General features: G+C 36.1%; 2 protein-coding genes across 3 annotated transcripts in view; one reads left to right on the forward strand and one right to left on the reverse strand.

Moving 5' to 3' along the window:
* Positions 1–21,956, forward strand: part of LOC122809088 (class II histocompatibility antigen, B-L beta chain-like) — an 837,388-nt gene that overhangs the window by 487,907 nt on the left and 327,525 nt on the right. The window lies entirely within an intron of this gene.
* The window catches only part of LOC122809091 (class II histocompatibility antigen, B-L beta chain-like), a 114,216-nt gene that overhangs the window by 23,658 nt on the left and 68,602 nt on the right, over positions 1–21,956 (reverse strand). The window contains exon 3 of the mRNA XM_044080321.1: positions 15,967–16,248. Coding sequence (XP_043936256.1) covers positions 15,967–16,248 — 282 coding nt within the window. The remainder of the gene's footprint in view (positions 1–15,966; positions 16,249–21,956) is intronic.

Raw genomic sequence — 21,956 nt, forward strand, 5'->3', positions numbered from 1 at the left:
TGCAAATAAAGTGGTGATAACATATCTGGTGTAGCTTTCTAAATCTCTTTCTTTTGTAAAGCCTTAAGCACGTGCCCCTTCCCCCCAAAAAAGAAAGTCCCTTTCCTGTACCAAAACATAGAATCCTACAGTCTAGTGATTAGGACTGGTTAACCTCCAACTTGTATATTCAGATTTTCAACTTCTCTAGATCTCTGTTCTTTGACTATTTCTACCATCCAATACAAATGATCCCATACCTTCATTGTCCAGTTTAGTTCATCATCTGAAGTATATATCACTTATCCATCAGGAATGCCACTCTGTACTTCTCCATTATTGGGTGATTCAAATGTCACTCTAATTCTTTGACAACCACTCTCCAGCCATCATCTGTTGCATTCTATCTTCATTCTTCTCACTTCCATTTCTTTTAGATTTTCGGCAAATCCTGTGTGACACCAAAATAAAGCCTTACCCTAATCTAAGAGTGCCAGTTCCAATGGTTTATTTCTGTATTACTCACTAGTTATCAGTTCATAAACACATACTAAAATAATCTGATAAGATCTTTCCAAAAATCCATGTTGTCTCTTTTCTTTCAGCCTTTTAGTTACTAAAAAGCTTAGTTAGCCTCCTTTTCAAAATCCTATCCAGTGTCATACATATCACAAAATTTAAACTTGTATTGTTAGTTTCCTGATTCATTTTCTCCTTTCTTAGACAGTGATGCTACCTCTTCCTCTCTCCTGTTCTTTAGGTACTGTTATTTAATGAACTATCAAAATATGGAAGTAAACGTTTCACTTATTACATCAGTTTTCCCTCTTAGCCCTCTTGGAGCTAATTAATCTAACACCAAAAAGATTGCATTATTTGCAATGTAATGAGCTAGTGTTATGGCTGATGAATACATTTATGTGGAAAATATTGATGAATATATTTATATGTAAAATGTTAGAGAAACAAATGTAGAAGTTACACGTAGGCATGCAGCAGCAGGTCCCAGCCGTAACAGAGGCTGAGCATGAATCAAAAATGCATGTTTGCATTCTCCAGACACACCACCAACAAACAAAAATTACATGCAAAATAACACCATCAGTGCTACCTTTCAAAATACAGCAAGTTCCAAAACTTCAAGCATTCTGATAAATAGTTCTGTGATAAATATGATAATACTTTTTCTGTTACATGAAATGCTAATCTTATTGAAAAAGTAAAATCTGTAAAATAACAAATATATTGCATATAGCAAACAAATGAATCTCATCAACACCTACGTAACACTAAAATTAAAAATGTCAGGGAAAGGGCTTATGTGTTAGCACAATTCCCTCACAGTGGTACTCAATCAAGCCATTGATATTTTTGGGGAATTGAGTTTTGGGAAAGTTGCATTCTGTAAATTTAATTTTGTGTGGTACTCTGGTAGCTCTGGTAGATCTACACGTGTCTGACATATAACTACTTTTTTTTTCAGCACAAATAGGGTTGCTGCCTTTTCAAATGCCCAAAGTGGGACATTTTTGGTACAAACGTCAGATTTTGCAGGGGAAAACATACCCATGGCAGTACAAAGGACAGGAATTCACTTTTTTGCCTAAATAAAAGTTTATTCTTGTAGCATTTTAGTTGATTATTCTATTTCCTGTAACATTTAGGTGTTACAGATACAGAATAACTGTTTTATGCAACTATTACATTAAATATAGGAAATAATTATGTCCCAAAACCTCAGGACATTTGCCATTTTTTCCATTTTTATGCAGGACACAACTGCCTAAGGAGGGGCTGTCCCTCGCAAAGTGGGACAGGTGGTAACCCTAAGCACAAGTGCACTTTTTCTAGGATGAGGAGCATATTCTAATAAAGCTTTCCATATGAAAACAAAACTTAAAACAACATTTGTTTTAAACGTTTCTTGCTACATACAAGCACATTTATATTACTGATAACAAAAACAGAGACAAAGTACTACCACAAGCAAATCCTGTTAACACCTTTACAATATTTGGACACCTACAAACTCTTTTCCACAAAGTGAAAACCAATAAAAAGGGATTTATTTAAGCACATTCATCCTTCTAAATACAGAAACTTCTTCAGAACAGTTGTTACGTCACAAGACTTAGTTTAAATAGAGCAATAAATTAACTAATCCACCCTTTATTCATTCAGTTAAACCATATCATGTTTCAACAAAATTCATTCAGAATAACAAGTTCTCACAATAAAAAAACTTAAAACACTTACTTAAAAAAAAACATTAAATAATAGAACATATATACCATATATATATATATATATATATATATATATATATATATATATATATGGGTATACTTCTCTTAATCGACAACACAGTTTGTCAAGTAACAGAAGATCGAACCCACTTCAGCGAAAGTGCACATCATCGAAAGTGCACTTTCGCTGAAGCCGATTGTCAAAAATACAAAATCTTAAATTGAAACTGTTTATGTAGGGGGGCAAGCCCCCCCTCACCCCCTACTTAAATATACCAAAGCAAAAAACACAGCAACAATGGGACCGGACGGTGTCCCGGGCTGCATCCTACACGAGCTCCAAGAAGAGCTAGAATCTCATTTAAAGTTACTGTTCAATCTCAGCCTTACTACAGGATATGTACCCAAGGAATGGCGTACAGCAACAGTGGTCCCACTCCACAAAGGTGGTGCCTCAACGGACCCTGGAAACTATCGCCCCATAAGCCTGACTAGCCTGGTCTGCAAAGCTATGGAGCGGATCATCATGGAACTCATAAACAAAGACACTGGGGACCTACAGACGCTAGATCCTACCCAATTCGGCTTTGTTAAGGGCAGATCCTGCCTCTTGAACCTGGTCAACTTCTTCAAAACAGTCACCAAGGCCATAGACGAAGGGAAAGTAGTCCACACAGCCTACCTGGACCTCGCAAAAGCCTTCGACACCATACCCCACTCGGGCATCATAAATAAGCTCTCCAGCTTAAATATCAACCCCTATGTCATAGGATGGGTTGCAAACTGGCTCAAGGATAGAACCCACACAGTCAGAAATGCGGGAGCTATGTCAGACTCTAAACTGGTTACAAGTGGCATTCCACAGGGCTCAGTCCTGGGACCGCTCTTGTTCGGTATACATTTTTCTGAGGTACAGGCCAACACGGGAGGACTATGGCTGACCAAGTTCGCAGATGACTGCAAACTGGGTGCCATAATCGACTCTCCAGCTGACACAAGCATCCTCCAAAAGGGTCTCACAGAGACGGATAACTGGTGCCAAAGCCATGGCCTAAAGCTAAACGCCAAGAAGTGTATAGTCATCCGCTTTGGGAAAAACAAAGTGCCCATAAATTACCACATAGGTGGTAATCCATTAAGTACAGAGGAAGTAATTAGGGACCTGGGGACCCAAGTTGATAGTAATCTCTCCTTTGACAACCACGCTGCCAAAGTGGTTAAAAAGACCTTCTATATAGCCCACCTTATCATGAAAGGATTCACATCTAGATCAAGGGAGGTCATTGTGTCCCTTTACTCATCACTCATCTGGCCCATAACTGAATACAATGCCCCATTTGGGATGTACCTTACCAGACACCTGCAGCAACTGGAAAGACCCCAAAAGTACCTCACCAAGAGGGTCAAGGGACTCAAACAGATGACCTATGCTGCTCGGTTAAAGAAACTCCAGCTCTACTCAGTTGCATACCACCTACTTACATGTGTAAGTACATGTAAGTACATGTGTACATGTGTAAGTACATGTGCCTGACATATAAAGCCCTGTCCAACCCAGAATTAATGGACATGCTCCACCTCAATAAATCCAAATCCACTAGAGCTACGGGTCAAGGGACTTGAACCTCAACACAGAAATTAACAGGACATGCTGGAGAGACAGATTTATAACCCAGAGGTTCCCAGCACTCTGGAATAGAATCCCAGTCCATATCAGGCAGAGCCCCTCACTGACTCTCTTCAAGAGGAATCTTGACGAGTGGATGGGAGATCGTAGGTTTACCCCGGGGATCACTTCTGTGTCACTACTAGACAGAGGCAGAGTAAACTAACCTAAAAAAGGGCACAGTTAAACTCATTTTAAAGGGTGGCAAAAGCCAAACAGACTCTGGCTAGGCTGATAAATGCCCTAGGGCATATAGCCTAGTATCAACCTATGAACCTATGAACCAACTCCGAGATCGCACTACAGTGGGGAAAAGGATATATTTCCTTATCCCCACTGTAACCAGCTTATACGAAAGTGCACTTTCGATATTGTGCACTTTCGCTGAAGTGGGTTCGATCTTCTGTTAGTCAACAAACTGTGTTGTCGATTAAGAGAATGGAATCCATATATATATATATATATATATATATATATATATATATATATATAGTTTAAATACTCTTTAATCTTGTAACCAGTTTATATTCCATCTATTTTTATCAAGAGCAAAATCCCATGTGTTGCCTTCTCAAAATCATTTTAAAATACTGAATGTTGCTTTCCTATGATCATTAAATGCAGCACAAGAATATGTAAGCTAAAGCCTATGTTTTTCTACCTGTATCGATGTCTTTAGTTTATTATTTGCAATAGTATATGATAGATCCCGGTCTGTTCTGATACTGCCAGTTGTTTTTATCATGTCTATCTTTCTAAGTATTTTTGTTGATCTTTTCCCTTTTCTGTACTCTTCTAACAGTGACACTTCTTGTCTTAATTGCTTTATAGTTTTCACTATTAAAAACTTCCATGATGGCATTGGATTCCCCCCATTCCTTTCCCTTACTGCCCTGTGTTTTTGTGGTAAGACTTTATCTTTACTGTTACATATCAGATGAAACACTGGATATATGGTTGTATCACTCACATACAACCATGCATACTCATCTTTGCTGTGGGAAATCAGAAAGTCATAAGTTCTGCCTATTAACAAGACCTTCAAATTCATGTATCTGTGCTGGTACTGCAGTGTAGTGCAGTATGAGTGGGGGGTGCTCATTCATATGCATCAGATGATAATTTAAGGAAAGGTCTCATCTGCCTGAGATGGATGTAGTTCACGTGGATTCTAAAGATTATACTGCAGCTGTCCATGAGTATGAGAATTGTTTCTGAACCTAGTCAAATTTGCTCATGCCAGTATAACCATGACGCTGTGTTTCTTCGACAAAAGTTATAGGCATATTATTCATGTGATTACTTTTTACTGATAATTGCATGAAAGTAAATGTCTACAACCATGTCAGTTAATTAATCGGAATTGGAATAAATGGAATTGTGGGATATCAACATTCAAGTGCAAATTGAAGAACAACAGACAAAATATTAAACATGAAATATAACCAGAACAATAGTGTTTCATTTATATTAACATTCAAAACTGTAATAAACTTTGAATTTGTGTAAAAAACTAAACTACAATTATTAACTATGATGATTGCTTAATTGCTTAAACTAAGCATTTGCCATTTGGGACTTGGTACTTACCTCATTCTGTACAGCTTTTTGTATAACATATGGATCTGTACTGGCAGCTTACACAGTACATTACATTACCCAAATGTTTATCAAAGTCAGCTTGTCATGTTAAAATATTTTGCTTCTAATCCTTCAACCTTTCAAAACTAACACTTCAAAAGTTTTCTGTATGTGCTGAACTTAAAGAAACACCTCTGGAAGTATTTTAAACTCTTGGTTCATCTTTAAATCATCTATCAGCCACAGTAAACCCACATAACATATTTTGATAGCCTGACATAACTGCATTTGTTCTCAGGGAAAATACAGTGCTAAGACTCTGCAAAAATCAGTCTAGAAAGCAGTGCTGCATAGATTAGCAGACAGTGCATTAATTCCTGTCATAAATCTTATAGAGGCATTTAGAATGTGTGTGCAAATTGCAAAGTCTAACCCTTTATCCCTTACAAACCTGGTAGATGTGATTATTGTAAAGCATATTGATCAACATAAATGCTTCTTACAATGTTAACATGCCTCCATAAGAAGTCTGGATTCTTCTACACATGCAGCATATAAATAAAAATTAAGTAAATACATGTTAAGAAATATATTCTTTTTGAATTCAGTGCTCTATTGTAGAATTTTCAGTTGCTTATTTCTCTTTTATTATTAAAGACTGCATGACAGTCTGTGGTAGGAAGGAAAAACATAGCAGCATGACTATTACTGTCTTAAGGTGAAGGCCTGCCCCGTGGGAGATTTGGAAATAATTTTTTTTCTGCAGTCTGTCATAAATGGGATAGCCACAGTTAACCTACTGTGCTTCATTTCACCAAAAAATTATTTTATATAAAAAAAATTAAATGTTATGGCAGGTCTGAAATAATACACACATATATCCACATACACACACACACACACACACACACACACACACACACACACACACACACAAACACACACACACACACACAGAGCAAGAAATCTGGACAAAGATTAAAATTATGGCAGAAAAAAGCCCAAAACATATCATGCAAAGCACAGAACTTTATGATTTTATAAGGACATATTTCCCTAAAATTACTCATTTTAAAATGAAGAAGGCACAATTTGTGCAGATTTTAATAATTTTTTCAGCACAGAATGTTCCAGAAGTTAAAAAGTGCACATGGTGCACAATCGTTAGTCTATTTGTTTGTCGTTGGATTTTTGGCATTTGGGTTCCCTCATATTTCTTGTAACACTTTCCTTACTTTCTCTCTGTACTTTAAATTATTGTCTCACTGCAACCTGTATTTGCTTTTTGTCTACGCAAGTATTGGGTAGCAAGAAATAAAAAGGTTATGCCCTGCAGAAGTACAGTTAGTGGTTCCGCATACACCATGCATACACCACGTAAGCTTTTGGTGTACATACTCATTTCTAACGAGACAGCATTTGGCCAATTCACGAGCACTACATGCCCAATTTTCAGATACAACAGTAAACCAAAAAGAGAATAAGCGAGCTAACACAGCAATTGCATGTCTTTACTGTGATGTATACCTGCTGTCTTACTAGCTTTTCTGGTTTATGAAAAGTTTAGTATATGTACTGCAGCTTCATCAGTCATTTAGTATGCATGTGTGTGTGTGATTGTGTGTGTGTGTGTGTGTGTGTGTGTGTGTGTGTGTGTGTGCTAACAGAATTGTATTTTTGTTAAAGAGTCGAGACTGTGATTTTAAACCTTTTCTTGCAAAAAGCACGACATTTGACATTATCTGCATCTGGTATTTTCCTTATCTCCCACATGCAGAAAAAAGAAAGATCCTACATGTATTTATTTATTTTGCTTTGTTTATGTTTTGATAATTGGCATATCCATCTAGGGTATAGCAGCCTATCTTCAGTAGAGTCGACCCGTTCACCTGCTCCTGCTGTGAAGTGCGAACTGATGGCTAAAATCAATGTTTTACTTTTTACATTGCTAGACTATCGGCACTCAGCAGACACGGTTTCTATTAGGCAAGGCAATAAGATGCGGTTTTTTTTTTTTTTTTGCTTTTTTGTGTACCTGGAGCCAAAGGAGGTGGTGTGCGTGGTCGAGCCACCGGAGAAAGTAAATTCCTAAATCTTGACTGGGACTGGGAGTGAGTACTCTCCAGAACAAGGGTGGGCACTGGGTGGACTGGAAAGGTTCTGCACTGACTGCAGTGCAGAACCTGATGTACATCATATACTTGGCAGAACTTAAAATTAAATTTTAAAGTAAACAGTGAAACATTGAACAGCTCTGCAAGCGCCTCTCACTGCTGTGCTGCACAGCTGCTACTGCTGCTAATAATATTCCATTTCCTTTCCTTCCAATTCAAATTTCCAAACAGGTGGGCAGTCAGTCTCACAAAGTTAACATTATCAAGCATGCCCCTGCACACTGGCGATGTGTGATGATGTCGGCAGCAACTTCCAATTGTAAATTTAAAAAACAATGAAAAAAATCGGGAATTGAAGGGGCACCCCATTATTTTGCCCTTAAAACCAGTAAATACTGAATAATTCAGTACAGTTGAGAGGTATGGGAGGAAATCCCTGGGAGTCTGGGATTATAACCACCTTCAAGAACCGACAGTGTATAGGATATTTAGGTTTGACAGGTGCATTGCCATCTGTTGTAAGCTCCTAGGTCCAATCACTCTCTTGCATACATATCTGGGTGGTACATTTTACTTGTGGGTGACAGGCATTATTATAACCAAAGACAGTAGTAGTGTGCATTTGTCATACAGTCTTAAAATCAGTCACCATCTTGCATACATAGTTCAGTGATAATGGTGCGGATTTGGACTGTGCAACACTGGATATCCAGTACAGTCTGTAATGGAACTCAGTATAGTAGTTTGTTACTTGTAGATGTCTTAATGCATTTTTCAGTGCTTGTAACATCGAGTACATGTAAAATGAACAAATTACTTTTGAGTGGATTCTTTTTTTGTGTTACTATTCCAGAGGGGACATCACCTCACATAGTATAAATACTGGCCTTCTAACTTTTTCTCATTTTCTCAGTGGAAAACTATAGGTGCTTTATTTCTTGAACTGTCTAAAGCAATAAACACTGCAAATGTTTTTCTTCTTCAGCACCCACTAAATATGGACTACCAGCAGACTGTCTGTCTGGCTGCCTTCATGACCTGATCCAGGAAATGAGCTGGGTTAATAATATCGCATCTCCTCCTAATGAGTGGTGTTATCGACCATAGCCACTGCTTAAGAAATGAATTTCTAAGAAACATTTCTTACTCTCTCTCTCTCTGGGGACTCCCTTTAGAAAAGCAGTATATCTGTCTCTCCTCTAAATGACTTGTCTTTGTAGCTCAGATATCACATGTGAAAATGTAAGGATTTAATCTCTCCTCTTAACATTTCTTATTGATGGTTAGTGTCACCTGACAACAATCAGAACTGAATCTTTGCACAGTGATCACTACTATCCAGAAACCTTCTCACCTTCCCCACAATCATCTAGTTTTCAAAGATTTCCATTCAGCCATTGCATTTCACCATTTTTTAAATGTCATTCCTTATACTGAGGTCCTGCCACATTGTTCAACATGCAGGAATACTCTACCCTGCCCTACATATATATCAGATGTCATTGATATGTATACAATCCAGGAATACTCTACCCTGCCCTACATATATATCAGATGTCATTGATATGTATACAATGCAGGAATACTCTACCCTGCCCTACGTATATATCAGATGTCATCGATATGTATACAATGTAAGAAACCAAAATCTGTTCCCTTAGGCTCAGATTCGTAGTGCTGGCACTCCAATAACTGTGGTAAAACTTTGATAAAAACTCCTTTATTTAAACATAAACTTCAAACGTGAGTTAAGCGCTTTCATCTAAAATACTTAGACCTCCTCAGAACTGAATCACCTCTTGTCCATTAAGTTTGTATACTACATACATTTCCAATTGTTTAATTAATTAATTGAATATTGAAGTTATACATTGTTTTAAAGTGCCAGTGTGCCTGTTGATAAAGTGCTTTATATAGTGCTCTTTATATATAAAAAATGCCTTTTAAAATTCATTAAAACATTACATGTTGAGCTATGCTGTCCACATATAATCATTTAAATTTCCTCTTGTATTTAAAAATAAACTTGTTAATAAAATACAATTCAATACATCAGTGTTAGACCTTATAAATTAAATCACAACTACCCTCATATTTCCCCTACCCCATATTTGCTAGGATGGGTTTTATAGAAATATGATCATTTAATCCTGGCAGGGTAGATGCGTCCAATTTCACTTGCCATTTGGTTTCCAACTCCCCTAGTTTCGTTTTAATATTTCCCCCCCTAGGGTTCACTTTGGCTATGTCCACAATACCAAAGTGGAACATGTTACAGCCCTTGCTTTCTTCCAAATGCCTCCATAAAGCGTTTTTAGTGTCCTTTTTCTTAATACAGTAATAATGATCGTAAATTCTCTCCCTCAATGTTCTGTCTGTCTTCCCTATGTAATAACTAGGACACTTGGAGCATTTAGCAAGATACACTAGATGGGAAGTTCTACAATTACCCTTCCTGAATTTTATCAAAGTCCCTAGTCTGTCTTCAAGTTTCAAACTAGTTGCTGGAAAGATGTACCTACACTGTTTACATGTCCCACATCTAGTTGTTCCTTTCCTATCCTCCAACTCTATCTTATTATCTATTTTCTTTTCCAATTCCAATTTCAAATTACCCCCATTCCTTGACACAAATCTGGGTGTGGGTCCCACTATTCCCCCTATCTTCTTGTCCATTTTTAATATGTTCCAGTATTTACCAATTATTTCCTTTACATTGTTAGTCCAAGGTGTATATTGGAATATACATGCTCTAGTATAATCCAAGGGTGCATCAACCATTGGTTTTTCAGGGTTACTTACTTTAATTAGGGGTCCTTTCCCCAACAATGGAATGTATTTTCTACCCCATTCTTTCATCACATACCTTGTTGTGTCTTCAACCATCCATTTTGGATATCCCCTTTGTATGAACATGTTCTCTATCCCCTGTAACTCAATAACCAGGTCTTCATACTCAGATGTCATCCTGGCGGCTCTAATACATTGCCCCTTGATGATACTTTTTTTCTGTGTAATGGGATGTGAACTAGTATATTCCAAGTATCCATTACTGAAACTTCCTTTCCTATATATTTTAGATTTCACTTTCCCATTCTCCACCATAATTAATGTGTCTAAGTAGGGCATAGCTAGTGAATCTACACTGAACGTAAATTTAAGGTCATTGCTCCGGGAGTTTAGGTAGGCCATGAATTCTTCCAACTCATCCCGGTCACTTTTCCAAATCAAAAAAACATCATCTAAAAACCTGTAGTAACATGTTATCTTACTATACCATTCAGTAGTAAATATATTTTCAACTTCCCATTCGTACAGGTATATATTAGCAAAAATGGGGGCACAAGCTGCCCCCATTGCTACCCCTTTTGTTTGCACATAATATTCACCTTCAAACATTATATAATTGTGTTTGAGTATCAGTTCCATAAATTCCACCGTTAGTTGTATTTTGTCCCATGTAAAATTGCCTGATTTCCTCATACAATTTTCTAATTTAATCAACCCATCCTCCTGTGGGATGTTCGAAAATAAATCTATCACATCTATAGTTACTAGTAAAGCCCCTGGTGTTATCAGATCATTATTTAGCCTGCCTAAAAAATCCCAAGAGTCAATGATAATATGCTTTATAGATTTGTACAGGGGTTTCAACCAACCATCCACTACCTTTCCAAAGTTGAAGGTTTTAGACCTGTTCCCCGAAATAATGGGTCTAAAAGGGGGGTCCACCATAGTTTTGTGGATCTTGGGGATACCAACTATCGTACTTATAATAGGAAAATCTGTTTTCAAAAATTTATATAAATCTCCACTAATCCTTTCATCTACCAATAAATCTTCCAAATACAAGTTTATTTTGTTATAACCTATGTTAACTTCGTTCTTTGATGAAATGGTATAGTGACCAGATTTCAATAAGATATCATAAATCTTGTTTTTGTAAGCTTCCTGTTCATACAAAACCACCCCTCCCCCTTTGTCGGGTTTCATTATTCTTATCGATCTCTCATTTTGTAATTCCTTCAATACACTAGCTTCCTGTTTGTTCAAATTATACTTGACTCTAGTACCATTGACTTTAATATTATATGCGTATAACTCATCTGTTACCATTTTCTCAAATAGTCCAAGAGTTGCATGTAGTGGGGGTGTGTAGGTACTTTTTTTCTTAAATTCACTACCATTCTCTCTCCTTCCATTTTCATTCTGGTATAGCACAGCCAAATTGATTTTTCTTAAAAATTTCTTTAAATCAATAATATAGTCTTCTATTTTAAATTTCTTGACAGGCACATATTTCATCCCTTTGCTGAACAGGGAAAAATGTTCTTTCCTTATCTCATATTGGGTGTAATTGTATATGTAGAATTGTTGGTATACACTAATAATATTATTCATTTTTCTTATCCCATTCATATCTGTCATCTCGTGTGCCCTTCCCCCTTGGTCCTTTTTTGGTAATTGTAGTTTTCTGTCCACTGGTTTGAACTGCTTTGACGCCATCTTCTTCCCCCTGGTTCCCTAAAAAAACATTTCCATCTAACACTTTACCTTGATTTTCCTTCTTATCATAACATCCATCATCAGTGTATTCCCTTTCATTTTTGTTAAATGTATTGCCTTTCTTTCCTACTTTGAAATTACTATTAATTGCCCTATTTCTTTGAAAACTACCCTTCTCCCATTTTTGCTAATATATACCTGTACGAATGGGAAGTTGAAAATATATTTACTACTGAATGGTATAGTAAGATAACATGTTACTACAGGTTTTCAGATGATGTTTTTTTGATTTGGAAAAGTGACCGGGATGAGTTGGAAGAATTCATGGCCTACCTAAACTCCCGGAGCAATGACCTTAAATTTACGTTCAGTGTAGATTCACTAGCTATGCCCTACTTAGACACATTAATTATGGTGGAGAATGGGAAAGTGAAATCTAAAATATATAGGAAAGGAAGTTTCAGTAATGGATACTTGGAATATACTAGTTCACATCCCATTACACAGAAAAAAGGTATCATCAAGGGGCAATGTATTAGAGCCGCCAGGATGACATCTGAGTATGAAGACCTGGTTATAGAGTTACAGGGGATAGAGAACATGTTCATACAAAGGGGATATCCAAAATGGATGGTTGAAGACACAACAAGGTATGTGATGAAAGAATGGGGTAGAAAATATATTCCATTGTTGGGGAAAGGACCCCTAATTAAAGCAAGCAACCCCGAAAAACCAATGGGTGATGCACCCTTGGATTATACTAGAGCATGTATATTCCAATATACACCTTGGACTAACAATGTAAAGGAAATAATTGGTAAATACTGGAACATATTAAAAATGGACAAGAAGATAGGGGGAATAGTGGGACCCACACCCAGATTTGTGTCAAGGAATGGGGGTAATTTGAAATTGGAATTGGAAAAGAAAATAGATAATAAGATAGAGTTGGAGGATAGGAAAGGAACAACTAGATGTGGGACATGTAAACAGTGTAGGTACATCCTTCCAGCAACTAGTTTGAAACTTGAAGACAGACTAGGACTTTGATAAAATTCAGGAAGGGTAATTGTAGAACTTCCCATCTAGTGTATCTTGCTAAATGCTCCAAGTGTCCTAGTTATTACATAGGGAAGACAGACAGAACATTGAGGGAGAGAATTTACGATCATTATTACTGTATTAAGAAAAGGACACTAAAAACGCTTTATGGAGGCATTTGGAAGAAAGCAAGGGCTGTAACATGTTCCACTTTGGTATTGTGGACATAGCCAAAGTGAACCCTAGGGGGGGAAATATTAAACGAAACTAGGAGTTGGAAACCAAATGGCAAGTGAAATTGGACGCATCTACCCTGCCAGGATTAAATGATCATATTTCTATAAAACCCATCCTAGCAAATATGGGGTAGGGGAAATATGAGGGTAGTTGTGATTTAATTTATAAGGTCCAACACTGATGTATTGAATTGTATTTTATTAACAAGTTTATTTTTAAATACAAGAGGAAATTTAAATGATTATATGTGGACAGCACAGCTCAACATGTAATGTTTTAATGAATTTTAAAAGGTATTTTTTATGTATAAAGAGCACTATATAAAGCACTTTATCAACAGGCACACTGGCACTTTAAAACAATGTATAACTTCAATATTCAATTAATTAATTAAACAATTGGAAATGTATGTAGTATATAAACTTAATGGACAAGAAGTGATTCAGTTCTGAGGAGGTCTAAGTATTTTAGATGAAAGCGCTTAACTCACGTTTGAAGTTTATGTTTAAATAAAGGAGTTTTTATCAAAGTTTTACCACAGTTATTGGAGTGCCAGCACTACGAATCTGAGCCTAAGGGAACAGATTTTGGTTTCTTTTATCGAGTGGACTGTTACCTTTGACTATTCATTTATGTATACAATGTAGGAATACTCTACCCTGCCCTACATATATATCAGATGTCATCAACATGTATACAATGCAAGAATATTCTACCCTCCCCTACATATATATCAGATGTCATCAATATGTATACAATGCAGGAATTCTCTACTCTGTCCTACATATACATCAGATGTCATCAACATGTATGCAATGCAGGAATACTCTACCCTGCCCTACATATATATCAGATGTCATCGACATGTATACAATGCAGGAATACTCTACCCTGCCCTATATATATATCAGATGTCATCAATATGTATACAATGCAGGAATACTCTACCCTACCCTACATATATATCAGATGTCATCGACATGTATACAATGCAGGAATACTCTACCCTGCCCTACATATATATCAGATGTCATCGACATGTATACAATGCAGGAATACTCTACCCTGCCCTACATTTATATATATATATATATATATATATATATATATATATATATATATATATATCAGATGTCATCAACAACCTTCAAACAAACCTCAGATCAGCATCCGTCATATCTTGATGTCTCTAACCTTATATAAAAAAGAGAGAAAAAGAGAGACAGAGAAAACAAGTTTATGATTATTACTTCCAGACATTTAAATTTGTTCCAGAGTATTCAATTTAAAATATTAGCAATGTATAAGACTGCATAAGAAATATTTACTTCTCTCTCTCAAGCTTCTATGTGTTATTTTAGATCGACATCTACAACTTTATCCTCATGTTAAGAGAAAGGTTTGGAATGCTTTACTGAGTAAAACAATCTAGATTATTTTTCAGTTACTGCAGTAATACTATTTATTCTTCAGTTACTGCAGTAATACTAATCTTTTCCTCAGTTTCTATTACTCTACGTGAACCTTTAGTGGTGTACAATATTTCTTACTGTACACTCTTGAACACTGCTAGTTTCATAGCACAGCTTACAGGACCCATCACTGTATTTCTCTGAAATCTTTAGTTCAGATGTACAACACAACACATTATCATACTCCAAGTGAAGCTATTACACCCATTTTTATTCCTCACAAATAAGAGTCTCAGTATTTGCCCATGTCTGAGTGGTGTTATCGACCATAACCACTGCTTAAGAAATGAATTTCTAAGAAACATTTCTTACTCTCTCTCTCTCTCTGGGGACTCCCTTTAGAAAAGCAGCATATCTGTCTCTCCTCTAAATGACTTGTCTTTGTAGCTCAGATATCACATGTGAAAATGTAAGGATTTAATCTCTCCTCTTAACATTTCTTATTGATGGTTAGTGTCACCTGACAACAATCAGAACTGAATCTTTGCACGGTGATCACTACTATCCAAAAACCTTCTCACCTTCCCCACAATCATCTAGCTTTCAAAGATTTCCATTCTATCTAAGCATCTCCTGCTTTTGAACACTACATCACTGTCCAAAATGTCATTCTGTCAAAATTGCTTATTCCATTACATTTATATGTTGCAATTTTCCACATGAATATATGTACTTTTTTGCCCAGTCCTGTAAATTTTTCATTAGTAAACCAAATTGCTTGAAAATGTTGCTAATGCATCCCATTGACTTTCTGAGCCTGAAAACATATTTATCTTCATATCTACTTGCTTTCCAATTGTATGTAATTTCTGGGGAGCTTTATTCCTTAGGCCTACATTGAAGATTGGTTATTCCTTTTTTTACAGTCAATAATCCTAAATAATACAGTCTAAATAAATAAACATGTCATTTGCTTGTAAGCACTTTCAGAACTGATCTCAAAAAGTTTGCAATGTTTATATATTGTTAGATGCACAACAACTTCCAAATATCAAATAGCTATATAATTTACACAGATAAGGAATGGTATAGATGTGCTTAAGATCAAATATATGTTTTAAAAATGAGTGACCACAAGCAATTAAAAGTCTTAAGTGTGTACAAATCAGTATGTCAAGGCTTACCTAGTGTTAACTCCCGGGGTTGTTTAAAGCTGATATGATTAACCTTGCAGGAGTACAAGGTGGTCTGCTGTGGAACAACATGAATGAACTTCATAATTTTAAACCTCCAGTCTTCTGAGAAAGCAATGTCAGATGCATATACCTTCCCAGCAAAATGGTTTCCATTCTCAAAGAACACAATATCAATCTCAGGGGGATAAAATCCAGTTGCATAACAGTAGATAGTATTATTCTGACCGGGAACATAAGGCTTCTCACTGTACATGCTTACAGAAGGTGGTTCTGTGAAGAGAACAAAATACGACAATCATGCAAAAGTCTGCAATAATGAAAACTATTTTGCAATACAAATAAAACTTTACATAATTTTTAGCAAAAAGAGACCCCCCCCTTGTGTGTGTGTGTGTGTGTGTGTGTGTGTGTGTGTGTGTGTGTGTGTGTGTGTGTGTGTGTGTGTGTGCGTGTGTGTACCACATTCACTTACTTAGCTGCTGTTTGCCCTTCTGCTTGGTGTAAAAGCTGCATACTGGAGAAAACAGGAGAGTTATATTACACTGACCATTTCACTGGGCTGCAAACTGAAGTGAAACGTATAAATCAACAACACCAGTCCAACTGGCAAGTGTGAGTTACTGACTTGCATTTTCTTTACTTTAGTTTACATGTTTATTTATATATTTTCTTGCTTGCTTTTTGTATTTTCAGCCTTTATGTCAATGCTATGCCTCCAACACGTTTTATCTCCTTTACAGAATAAATTTTGAATTTCATTCTGTCTATGGCTAGGATTGCTGACTCTCCAGTTTCCCAGCCCTTTCATGACTCAGGCTATACCATGCCGTGGACATTAGTAAGGTCTTTACAAGTATTATGTACGCACTCACTTCAGGCATGAACTGTGCTGTGTGTGGGGAATTTGCCATCCTAGCCTTAATCAGAAGGTGATCACTTGATTTTAATCACTCACCTTCATCTCTTGGGTCAGTGCCCACTAGATAAATATGTGTTAGTGGTGGAGTTGCCATGGCCAAGTCCTCATTATCACGGGAGCCAGACTGACATCCTTGCATTCTCTGATTCATCTAGATTGTACACTTGTGAACATGCGCTTAAGAGATATATTTTGCCCTAGCTAGATTAACACACTTACATGCAAAAAAAAATGTTCAGGAAGGACTAATTTTTTTAATATCCTTCCCATGTCTACAGGTCTTCTGTCTGATGGCTCCACTACCTTTAAACATTCAGGATATGACAAACCATTCTATCCAAGTAAGTCCTAACAGCCCATCCATTCTCTAGAGGTTACAGTTGGGAGGTAGGGGATGGGCTAGTCACCAGGTCCTGGACAGCTGTCCAGCCAACCTTCCCCAAAGGGTGCTCACAAACCCATTTTACCTGCCTAATCAGGAAGAGGAAACTTAGCTCCTAACCTCATCTGATATGAGCATTAACAGTAAAATACATACATACATACATAAACCAAAGCCCTAATTACAAAATGCACTGTCAACTGAGAAGACTAAAGTAACCAAAAAAAAATGAAAAGCAAAACAGCATGCCACCCTAGGAAAGCAACACTGATAACAATCAAACAAAAATAAATAAAAACTACAAGAAACTATAAACTATAAGTCTTGACCTCTTAAAATCGCTAAAATAAAAAAACATACAGAAGATAGGTTTCACTCAAATACTAACCAAACCTATCAAAAATAATTAAAAACAAAAAGAAAAAAAGGAAAGAAAAATATTTAGCTTGAGTGACTTTGGATCACTTTACCATTTGTGATGAAATGCATTTCCTAGCTCTACAGTATACGATGTTACACATACAAGATATAAAATCAGACCATACATATGTCACTTATCTGACTAACTTTCACTTGGGAATGGCATTTATATATATGTATATATGTATATATATATATATATATATATATATATATATATATATGTGTGTGTGTGTGTGTGTGTTTGTGTATGCACGTGTATATGTGGGTCTACATCACATGATCGACTGCCACATAACAGACGTTCAAATAACCGAGATGAAAAGAACGAAACTTCAGAAACCAGAATGATGACTGTTTACTAGGGTAAGTAAATACTTGGCCAACATGTCCTGTTCTTCACTGTAGTGCGATCCCAGAGTTGGTATATTTAGTTGGGGCGCGGGGGTACCTTGGCATGAGTTTTGTTGACTGTCGGCCATATACTTACTTACCCAGGTGAATTTCGCCATTCGGGTTTCTGAAGTTTCATCATCTACGCCTCAGTTATGTGGTAGTCAATTATATGAAATAGACCCATACACACACACATGCGCACACACATGCTCACACACACACACTCGTGTGTGTGTGTGTGTGTGTGTGTGTATATATACATATATATATATATATATATATATATTTATATATATAAATATATATATATATATATATATATAAATATATATATATATATATATATATATATATATATATATATATGGTTTAATATCAGAATCTCGAGTTGAGATACCTGCAGATGGAAAACTCGAAACACAGATGTTCAAATTTCCATCTGGCCGAACATCTCAGTGTTCTAAAATTTATATCAGTGAATGCACTGTGCATTCACTAATATAAACTTGAAGAACTGCACAGAGATAGCAGTACAGTGCTTTTTGGGAAATTCATCCCTTTCCTCACTGTAGTGTGATTTTGGAGTTGGAATATATAGTTAGCAGGGAGTGTGGGGGGGGGGGGTTCAGGGGGGCAAGCCCCCCTGCAAAAACGTGATATTAGGTATAGGAATTTCCTTTACCTGTGCTCCTATACAGATATCACGTAATGTTTTCAACAACAATGTTGAATCTGCTGAATTAATTCAGCTGATTCGACATTGTGACTTGTTCTGAATTTTGCCTTTCATTTTCTGTATTCAGTGTGATGAACGGAAATTATTTTTTGGTTCGACATTTGGATAGTAAACCTCTCTCTATATAAATATAAATATATATATATATATATATATATATATATATATATATATATATATTGATACACTTATATATAGAAACACACACACATACATATATAGATAAATTGATATAGATACAGATATATATTTTTTAAACTTTGTAAAAACATATGCATGGGACGGCACCTGAGTAGACCGGTCTACTTCAGAACACTGACAAACCAAAAGACTGAATTCCAAAATACCGAAAACTCAAAAATACTGAAGGATGGAATTTGTTCCTTCTCCACTGTTGTGTGATCTTGAAGTTGGTATATATAATTAGCAGCCCCCCACATGAGGGTTGCAGGGGGGGTTGCCCCCTGCATTAAACATGTTTTCAGTATTTTGGGATTCAGTCTTTTATCAGATTAATTCCTTAGGAAATAACGTAGAAGCATTTAAAATGACAATAATAAAATTAGACAGGCATTTGTGGAGAGCTAACATAATTATTAGGGGATGAAGTAGAAATACCATGCCTGATATATTATCCTCTACTGTCCAAGAAATTTTTCATACAATCACAGGAGCCAAAGACATTAAATGCCTACATAATTGATACAGTGAAGAAGGCATTATGAACCCAGGAAAAGATGAGTCTCACTACGACTGGACTACACTAAATTTTTTAAGTGCTGCACACAATTTCTAAATCCTGCAAACCGCCAAAAAAGATAAAGGAAATACTCTGGACTGATAATAAATTAATGACACCAGCTGACCTATCTAAAGAGATAAGGAGGATGGGATAACAATGGCTCCATATATTCAAATGTTAATACAGAGAGGAGTAGTATTCAGGATAACATACCCTACCTACCACAGTCTATTTTAATTGTAAGCCTTTAACAATGCACATATTTGTAAGGAATTCTTTGGCATGGGCAGCAGAATACTGTTCAGTGTTTTATTTATTTTATTTTTCCCTAGGAAGCATTAGTTTACTATACTAGATAAGCCCAAATATGCAAGGTGTATGTTGTCAGTTGTTTCTTCATTTTAAAATTATGTCAAAATTGAGAAATGGCTGGGACAGTTATATGGTGTTCAGCAATTATTGTAACTCCTTGTATGAGTAAGATCTGTTCGTTTTCTCAGTATTAATAGTTGTCATTTTTATTTCTGAGGTGTGCTGGTTGTGACCTGCTGTTCTTTGTGAGTCCATGATCTTATGCAGAGTTCTTCTGTTGGGCTGTGCTTCAATACCTTAATAAGTTAAGTAACATTTTTTAATCATCTAACTTCCTGGGTGAGGACGTTTGTTCCAGACAACTGTGTGTGACACTGGCATTCCATTACTTTTTATGACTGAGATGTCAGTCTTCATTTTCAGGGGATGGTAAGGTGACATGAAAGTCACTAACTCTATTTCCTGTCTCTATCCCATTCTTCCCTAAATATCTAATTGCCTTTCTTTCTTTCTTTCTGCTTGACTCTGTGCGTTTTGTGTCTGTGTATTGCCTATTTTCCATCTATGCTTTATGTTTGAATCATAAAGGGAAATAATACAAAAAGTTTTGTGAAAATGAGAGCAGTGAGAGTTTAATTTCCCTTCAAAGCACATACCAATTATTTAATAAATATTTTATATAAACATGTTTTTTCTTGTTTTTTCAACAACAGTTAAGTTATTATGTTTGCATACATGATAATTAGTTGTAAAGTGCAAGCACAAATGCAATAATGCAAACAATTTCAATCTTTTAATGCACAGTGGCCTGACATTCACCCTGGAATGTAATATTTGTTTGTTATTGGTTGTATATAAGGTTGTTGTGGTACAAATATCAAACGTATAGCAGTTTCCCTTCACTTCATCAGCCACATTTGCCTTCTAATGCTATGTAGTATGCTATTAAGCCACAAATATTGTAAGTGAATGTTCCATGTTTACAGCTAACAATTTCCAGCTGAAGTTCTTTTTCTTTCCCGTTTACCTGGTTATTAGCAAACTCTAACAGCTACAGTTAATCAGAGTTTTTGATTACATTCACTCCCAAGTAAGTTTTTTCTGTTATTTCTAAGTTAGCATATTACTTTTCACAAGTAATCGAAGTACCTATGATAACATAGGGACAAATAACTTTTGACATATCCAAATCTCTAAGAAGCAGATGCAGGAAGGTTTAAAAGTAATAGAATATGCAGATCTAAATACCTTGTTTAAATTTTCATTAGAAGATATGGTAAGGTAGGGTTAGTGGTATTTCTCTTTAAGTTGTAATGGTTCATAGGAAGTTTTTTTAGCTTGGATTGTAGTAATTAAGTTAGGCACACTCAGGTACAGCTTTGGACTGGGTTTGGAATAATTATCTACATTAGCTGCTCAAACATTAGACACCGCCTTGCTAAACTACGCTTCTCCTTTTATTTAATGCATATTTGGTCATTATCTCAAAAATCCTCTTAACAATGACCATTTCTGTTCCAGTATGTAATGTATTCTTGGAAAGAAACTTGTTCCCAAGTTCAACTCACATTTAGCTATGGTGTCAATAAATGTAAATAAAATGTGTTGTCACTAGTACAAATGCGGTCTTGGAACTTCAACAGCATTTAATCCCCACACACCCCAAAATGTAATTTTATGGCATCTGCTTTACAATATGGATTCAGATATTTGTTTCATCCAGGTGGTGCATATGAATGGTTTGAACTTAGAAACACATTAAAGGAAATTGATCCCTTTGCTTTTGCTGGAGGTTTTAGTACTGTCAGCTCAGGAGCTGTTATAATAATTAAAAGAAATTGTAATATATAAATTATACCTCTAATAAAGACATGCAACAAAGGTAAGCACTTTCAGAAGCGTCCGTATTCAAAACATAATTATATCAATCCATGCTCCCTACCAAGACAAAACCAATTTTTAGAACTATCTTATCTTTTACTGTGGTATAACAATCATCTTTTTTTATTCTGGCGATTGACTGAATTCTAAATTTAAGTTCCAAGTACAACAGGTTATGCCCTTGCACCTT

This window comes from Protopterus annectens, chromosome 8.part0, assembly GCF_019279795.1.
Source record: "Protopterus annectens isolate FY-2018-M chromosome 8.part0, PAN1.0, whole genome shotgun sequence".
NCBI classification, from domain to species: Eukaryota; Metazoa; Chordata; order Ceratodontiformes; family Protopteridae; genus Protopterus; species Protopterus annectens.